The sequence below is a fragment of the Musca autumnalis genome, unplaced genomic scaffold, assembly GCF_047663935.1.
Source record: "Musca autumnalis isolate F117 unplaced genomic scaffold, ASM4766393v1 scaffold_2, whole genome shotgun sequence".
In the NCBI taxonomy this organism is placed as follows: domain Eukaryota; kingdom Metazoa; phylum Arthropoda; class Insecta; order Diptera; family Muscidae; genus Musca; species Musca autumnalis.
Genome location: NW_027411755.1, coordinates 243,813,678 through 243,822,320, shown reverse-complemented (window position 1 = coordinate 243,822,320; position 8,643 = coordinate 243,813,678). Strand labels below are relative to the sequence as shown.

The 8,643-nt window shown below is 31.9% G+C and overlaps 1 protein-coding gene across 2 annotated transcripts in view; it reads right to left on the bottom strand.

Moving 5' to 3' along the window:
* Nucleotides 1-1,039: 1,039 nt before the first annotated feature.
* drm (odd-skipped family member drumstick) overlaps nucleotides 1,040-8,643 on the bottom strand; it is a 55,825-nt gene continuing 48,221 nt past the window's right edge. Inside the window, exons 3-4 of one of the 2 annotated variants that reach the window (XM_073971232.1) lie at nucleotides 3,422-3,461; nucleotides 1,040-2,182 (exon numbers count right to left, since the gene is read on the bottom strand). In XM_073971232.1, the coding sequence (XP_073827333.1) occupies nucleotides 3,437-3,461 (25 nt within the window). In that variant the 3' untranslated portion in view covers nucleotides 1,040-2,182; nucleotides 3,422-3,436. Of the gene's footprint in view, nucleotides 3,462-8,643 lie in introns of both variants that reach the window. The other variant, XM_073971231.1, reaches the window with a different exon arrangement.

Genomic DNA, 8,643 nt, shown 5'->3' with positions numbered 1-8,643 from the left:
GTCACCATACCTCTCCACCAAAAATTTTCAACATATGTCCATGTTTGGATATAGCCCCCATATAACGGTACCTCCCGATTGTCGTTATTTTGATGATTTTTAGCTAAAATTTTAAACCAAACTAGCTGTAATTTGACATTTGAAGTTTTTAGTGGTCAACACATACCTCCACCAAAAATTATCGACATAGGTTCATATTTGGATATAACCCCCATATAACGGTACCTTCCGATTTTCGGTATTTTGAGGATGTTACCTACAATTTTTAGCCGAACTAGCTGTAATTTGACATTTAAAGTACACAGTGGTCACCATACCTCTCCACCAAAAATTGTCAACATAGGTCCATGTTTGGAAAAAATTTGGAATATTTTGATACATATTTTGGTCAATCTGTGAAATATTTTATCAGTTCAATATAAAAAAATCGCTAAATATTTTAGTCAATATGCAAAATATTTTATCAGTTGTATTTTTACTTTGTGATCAAATAATTTTATCGAATTTCGTCAATATGAACATTTTTTTATCGCCGGAAAATCGATAATTTTTTTCTGTGTAAACTACCAGTAATTTTACATTTGAGATTCCAAGTGGTCACAAAACTTCTCCATCGAAAACTGTCAACATAGGTCCATGTTTTGTTATAACCCCTATATAACGGTACCACCCGATTTTTGGTGTTTTGAGAGTTTTAGCTACAATTTTTAGCTTAACTAGATGTAATTTATTATTTGCGGTTCCCAGTTATCATAAAGGACCTTTACCATAGGCTGCCCCAAAAATAGGCACCATATAAAAGTGCCGCCCGAATGAAGGCATTTTAGGTACATTATCTGACATGTTTAGGTACCCACTTAAAGTTGTGGACAGGAATGAAAACTAATTATTACCTTCTAGTTCAGAATATTTTATGGCGGAGGGTATGAAATGTTCGGCGTGGCCGAACTTAACCCTTTTTTATTTGTTTTATTCTGACTATGACTCATGATTAGGATCCCCAAATTACCGTTTTGAAAGTAAAACACAATCAGTTTGATTTTTGTGGTTTTTATTGGATTTTTTATTTAGGTTGTTTTGCATTATAAGTAGGTGGTTTCAAATGAACTTTATCATTACAAATTAATTAAATTCTTTTTTTAAATACGAGTTGAAGGCTATTCATTTATAATCAAATTATAAATACAACAACAGAGGAAGGAGTTGGTAGTCGAAAGTAAAATACATAAATTTAGAAAGCGAAAGTTTAGGGAAAATGATTTGCTTAAACAAAAATTTACAAAGAAAGAACGTAACTAAAATTAAAAATTTATATTGCATATTTTTTGTTTGTTGTTTCTTTTTGTTTTATCCAATGACAAAAGCAGAAAACAGGAATGGGGGTTAGCTGGAACTACACTTTGAATGTTGTTACAGCTTCCTTTGGGGGTCTTTTAACACTAAATATTGGATAAACAAAGGGTGGGAGCTTATTCAAGAAAGTAACTAAAATAAAATTACATTTAAAAAATTAGTTTGTTTTTTAAGTTTTTTTATTGCTTACTTTTTTGTTTGTTGTTGTTGTTGTTTGTCGTGATAATAATGCTGATAATTACAATTAAATGCTTACACATTAATAATAAAAATATTTTTAATTTTTTTTTTTGTAATTTTTTTATGATTTTTTGTTTGCTTAATAATTAACATTAAAGAGAACAAGTTGATGAAATGAAGAACGAAGTAGGTGGGTGGGGTTTAAGAGAGAAGGCAAAAAAGGATAGGGAGTACTACTATTTTAAAGGAACCATAGGAATGTTGTTTTTGGAAATGGAAAAAAGAGGGAAACAAATATTATAGTAAAAAATTATAACTAAATAGTAAAAGTTAATAGTAATAATAATAACAGTAATACTTGTATTTCATGTTGTTTTTTTGTTTTTATTTTAAATTAAACAATTAATTGTAGTTGTTGGTGGTGGTTTTTTATAAAAACACTCATATGTATGTATAAGAAGAAGAAGAATAAGGCAAGCTTTTTAGTTCGGCAATTGTGATGCTTTGCTGGTGATGGGATGCTGATGCAAGGGGGGTGGGGTGTTATCTTCCTAAGATCAGTTGTTTGTGTTCTAAAGTTGTCGGTTGGCTAATGTGTCCTCCTGTTGTCCTTGCATTTTTGGTTTCCCTATTTTATGGATGTATGGTTCTGTAATTCGAAGAATATGTTTTATTTGTTTTATTGTTTGTCAAATGGGAGATGATTGCTTTTGCATATTTTTTATGGATGGTTGGTTGTTCTACAAAATGCGCCTGCGCATTTCAAGCATTCAAATATTCCAGTGTTTAATTTTGAATTTTTTTATGTGTTTATAAAATGTGCTGTATTTGATCCTGTTCCATATTTTTGGGCTCTTACTTTAACAATACCCGTAGCGTGGTATTCAAAGAAAAGCTCCAAACTACTATTACGTGGGTGGTGTGTGGTAGGTTTGCCAGCCAGTATTTACATAGTTGTGGTGTATGTGCCTGTTTGTATCTCTGAAACCATAAAACATCCATAAAATACAACCTTAAACCAAGTTTTGAGACGTTGAATGAACTACTCCATAACCGTATGTGCGTGTGTTTTTATACAATTTCTTTTCATGGTGGCATCAATGTCATCAATCTATTGTTTGTTGTTGCTGGCTGGTGTTGTTGTTGTTGGTAACCCATCACCTCCAAACTTAAATCACAAAACATTCTCTATCCATCACCCTGTGGATAGACCGATACATGTGGGACACCCACTTGTGTCTATTTCATTTATGGCTTTTGGATTTCATCATTTTGATTTGAGAAAGTGAGAAAACGCAAAGTAGCTCATCTTGATAATCCCCAACATGCATAAATGGCTAGATGGATGATCTTCTATCTAGGAGAGTAGTGAATTGTGATTTCATCATATAAAATAAGCAGATAAAAGAGGTGACAGCATGCATTCACATATGGTCTGTAGCAGTTGGTAGGTTGCTTGGATTGATGACGACCACTATACAACGCCGCGTAGGAGTAGTATAAGTGTAAAATAAAACCCGAGGAAAAAGAAACTGTAGATGTCTATTGTGGTGCTGATGATGATACTTAAGGAATACATGGCATTATTGTTTTTGTTTTTTTTTATACAATTATATTGTTGTATACATATGGGTGTGTGTGTGTAAGTGTGTATATGTTGTTGCTGTTGTTTGATTGCTTGTTGTTGTTTTTGTTGGTGGGTGCATATTGATGAAGTGCGTGCTGAGCGTGCGTACATGGTGCGTGGTGGTGTTGTTGTTGATATTTTTATAGAGTTGGTTGGTGTTTACATATTATTTCCATTTCTTTTCTGTTTTAAATTTATTTTATTTTCCTTTCTATATAATATGTATTTATATATTATAGTATATAAAAATTGGTGCTTTACAATATTATAGGATATTTATCGCCAGACACACTGACTACATCTAAAAATAAAGAAAAAAATAACCAAAGAAAAAAGTGAGAAATTAGTTATAAAGAAATATAATAGAGGACCCAAAAAACTACATATAATACTACAACTTATTAGCTAAAAAGTGGCTTATAATTTACTTAATCAATAATATATTATAATACAGTATAGTCCGCTCAATTGATAACCAGGCATATATTACAAACTAAAAATAAATAATGACATATCCTCTATCCCGTCACAATAACCCTTCAAGAAAAAAATTACCAAGATTCTACGATAAGCGTACAAGAGAAAATATAGTAAGAATCAATAACAAGAGGCTGAAGTGCTCGAAGGACCAAAAATAATTTTTTTCAATTCAATTTTCAATCTTATTATAAACTTGCCAACAATCAATCAAGTACCTTCAGACATATTTCCAATTCCACCCTAATATAAACCCTATATATTTGTAACTACTTTTTCGTAACTTGGTGATTTTAATCGCAGCAAAGCGCATGAATTTTAAGATGGACACAGAACACTGTGCCCAAATCTATAGAATCCAGCCCCCCTATTCTGTAACTTTTTAACAACTTCACTCATTGCTTATTTTACAACAATTTCATTTGTTTGTTTTGTAGTTGTTACAAAAACAAAAGAAATGTTAACAACTTTTAAATCGATAAAAGTTAGAGAATTCCTATACTGAGGGCCTATTCTGTAAGTTTTTAACAACTTTACTCATTGTTAATTTTACAACAATTTCATTTGTTTGTTTTATTGTTGTTACAAAAACAAAAGAAATTTAAACAATATCGATAGTTGTTTAAAGTTACAGTATAGGCCTACTGGGCACACTTTTTCATTTTCAATTTTTTTTAATTTTTTTTTTTAATTTGAAGTTATTGTTCGGCTTAAGGTCTTTTTTTCAACAAAAATATTAAAATTACTCTATGAAAAAACATTTCTTTAGTGGTCGAAGGACCAAAAACTAACCGAGTGTTTCAAATTTCAGTTCAACGATGATCTTCTTCCTTCCTTAACCACTAACTTTCATCTTTAATTTCTCTTTTAAATGTGATTCTAGAAAAACAGTTTATATTTCTCCATGAAGGAATCATATCTTTTATGCTTGAAGGACCAAAAAATAAAATGAAAATTTGCAATAACTTATTAGTTAAATTTCAATACAAAGACGGCCTTCTTCCTCATACCCAGCAAAAATACTCATAACAAAACCCCCTACGAACGAAATAAGTAGTTATATTTTGACCACTTAAATAATTAGTCCCGAATTTTAGTAACGGCTCATTTAACTAGTTACGCAAGTGACCAACAAATAACTAATAATATCGCGCGGCATGCCCTTGTTAAAATAATGGGTTAGTAGGCGGTTTTGTAATAAGAATTTTTAGTATTTTTGCTGGGTAGCGTTGTGTATCTAAGTCCATATTTACATTAAGCAATTTTCCTTGCGGCAATTGTCAGTTTGTGGGTAAGATAGGGTGTTGAGAGGCAAAGGCTTCCCATATGCCTCACCTCTCTCTCCATCAAATTGACAATTGCCGCAAGGAAAATTGCCGAATGTAAATATGGACTAAGGGAAATTGTAGTTCAATTGAGGCATTCACTAAAACGAGCAACTGAACTGCTTATATCAGTTTCTTATTTTTAGAGTACGACCTACACTCCAAACTTTTTGCAACAAGATGCGACACAAATGTGAGCAATTTTAAACATTTTTGTTGAAATACGATTTTTACGCATAAAATGTTTCAAATTTAGGCATTTATTGTTGCATATTCATTCGCTTTAGACACATAGGTTCACAATTTCAGCACACTTTGTGCGTAAAAGTCATATTTCAACAAAAATTTTTAAAATTAGGCACATTTGTGTCGCATCTTGTTGCAAAAAGTTTAGAGTGTATAGGCTAGAATTCATAGTTCTAACTTTATATCGATTAGTTTGAAAGGGGGTTTTACTTCTCTTCAAATAAATTCAGATTGTATACTTTATTATCGCATTTAGTTCAGTAAAAGAGGCAAAAGACTTATTATTATTATTGCCGACTTATTCCTACTGATTCAACTGAATAGTTTTTCGTTTTCACTCCTTAAAACATCAAATTATCAACAGATCTTTAGTAAAAACGCGCGTTACTTCCTTAAACATCAAAATCAAAAATAAGTTTTACTAGCATATTACCGACTGATTTAACTGAACTAGTTTTTTAAGTCCTTCAAAGAGCAAACGAGAAATGTACTGAGCAGCGAACGTGTATAGCGAAAATAAAATATATTGCTTAAAATTGGGAATTATTAAAGAAAATAAGGTCAAGGACAAGTTCCTTCATGATTCATGATAGTCCTTTGATAAGCTAGATTCAATGGCGAACCATGAGTTATGAGTAATGGAGGCAAATAATGAACTAGGAATCTATCATAACTTGAACAATTGATTTTAAAGATCATTGAAAGGAGCTAACTTACAAGAAAATGAACTGTAGAAACTAGTTCTTCGACTACAGTTTTTTATAATTTTTTTTTAAGCCTGACGACACATCTCGTTATATATTGTGTGACTGCCTACATAAAATAACTCTTTTTAGTCCAAATCATACTGAAATTGACTGACAATTGATTTAAAACATTAAATTAGTTAACATAAAGGAGCTGTTCTTCAAAATGAACTTTGAATGATTAGTTCCTGGACCACAAATTATTTATTGCCAATAACAGATCACTCATCACAAAATCACCAGAACAGAAAGAAACATCTGCAGTTTGATAAAAAGATAAGTCATGCTGAAAATGAAGAACGAAGATGAAACAGTTCACATAAAAACTTGAACTAAATAAACAGTTCTTCAAAATGAGCTGAAGAACTACATACATTTTTTGAAGGCACATCTCTGGATATTTTGTGTTCTGTCAATATCAGATCACTCTTTTCAAAATCGCCAGAAGAGAAAGAACTAGCTAGTAATTGATAAAAGTCTCAATCATATTGAAATTTACGAACAATTGACTTAAAAGATGGGAATAGTTCAGATAAAAAAGTTAAACTTAATATATAATTCTTCAAAATGAACTGAAGGACTAATTCGATTTTTAATTTGTCGATTCGATTTATTTTATATATTGGCAAACTACCTGAGGAATCATGTTTTCCTAAAAAGAGTTCTTTTCTGAGCAACTTATAACTTTAAGTCAATGAAACAATTGCAACTTTTTTCGTAGAATGTTCTTCAGGTCACTGTAAGCAATTTCCAAAGCCCATGGAGTTCTAAAAACTGAACACCAATAAATTTCACAAGTCTTTGGGAGCAAGAACATTTTAAAATGTGCAAGAAGTAAGGAAAGAGGGAGAAATATTGATCATTTCTTTTGCAGATAGAATGTTCTCTGGTTCATACTCCGAAAGTGGAAAACCGGCAATTAACTCAATCAAAAAGCTTTGTTGAGTTGAAACAAAGGATTTGAAGGCGAAATATCGCATACCAACTTCATTACGTGACATATTTCAGCGTAAGTTCAACATCTGATCAGGTTTATTGGATTCTTGAAGTCTTACAACGCCAAACTTGGCTATTTTCTAAAATTATTTCAGCGTAAGTTCAACATCTGATCAGGTTTATTGGATTCTTGAAGTCTTACAACGCAAAACTTGGCTATTTTCCAAATTTTTTTTGCAAACGACAAGGTAATGGCTGTCAAAAAACTTCAAAAGCCCACCATTTCAACTTATTTCGCCGTTAGTTAATCGGCTCATAAATCGTATTGGATATGGAGGGTCAAATAGTTTTTTAGAAGAATTTTGTCCAATGAAAAAGGAAAATGTTTGTCATGAAGAAATACATTTCAACGGCCAAATATCCGTTAATGTATAAAAACACATTTGCATTTGAAAAACGAAAAGTTCTAGCACAGAGAAGCCATTCGACAGTCGATACGTCTGAAGAGCTGCTTAACCAACAGCAAAACCAGGTAACGTAATTTGGTGACTGTGTGGATTCGAGTACTTGGCTTTCCTTTTTCACTTTTTCAATTTCCGATCATCAAGCTTAACTCTAAACGAGAAAAATAATAAAAATCATTAAAAATGATCTTTGCCCTAACAGGCAAAATTTCAAATAAGAAAACCAATGAAGTCCACATCATCAGACATATAACATTGCTGAAATTCTTCAATAGTTTCTAGGACATGCTTTCTTTCGGGAAAAGGAAGTCTTCACAAAACATTTGCTTTCTTCCACAAACGTCAAGAACAAAAGAATTCACAAACTTTGCGAATAACAAAACAACCGAAGAAACTAGGCATTTTAAGCCGAATAAACTTGGTACCGAGAAACGCTGGAGGTGTGATCTACTTCGCAAACTTTATGAGCTACAGACAACCTTGTACAAAGTAGGATCTTAAATTTAGTTATTGAATGATCAATAAGATCAAGAAATTTGCCATTAATAAGAAATAGGATGTGTCTAAAAATCTTCCCTAAGAAAAGTTGTCTTGAGGAGCAATAGTTTTTAGAAGCTAAAGAACATCAAGAGCAAAACATAAAAATACCTTAAGTCTTTTTCTCTACTTTAGATTTTCGTACTCAAGACGACCTTGAGCAAATTTATTCAAAGTCCAAATTCTAACTTTTTAGTAGGATGTAATAGGGGTAAAGTCGTCTACGTATCTCAGCAGGAAACATTTATTCAGATAAAGGAAAGCTCACGAAACACCATCTATTCCAAGAACTATTGGTGTGAACCAAAGAATGCACGAAATTAAAGTTTTCCTCATAAGTTCATAAGCAACAGAAGAATCCAGAAACGTAGCTACCGTGCGTAGGAACGTGATGGGGTTACCCATAAATTTCAAGACTTGGAGAAACGTATTTTCAAAGATTTCTGATTTTTTTTAATTGTCTATACCTGGCTTTTTTAACAATTTTCACTGAACACAGTTTGGTAAAATTTCCATCAAAAACTTCAAATATCGATCACAAAGCCGACTTTAATCAAACCGAAAAAATGCTTATCTGGAATATGAGAGGCGTAAAACAGAAGAAATTTTCACAAATTCAGAAGCAATAGTTCCTATAATCTGGAATTTTGTGTTCTAATAATCTGAAGATTTCGATTCCGTTCAGAAGCATTTTTCGACATTTCTTCAATCTCTCATTCTGCATTTCATAATGTTCAAATCTTCTGGTTTCC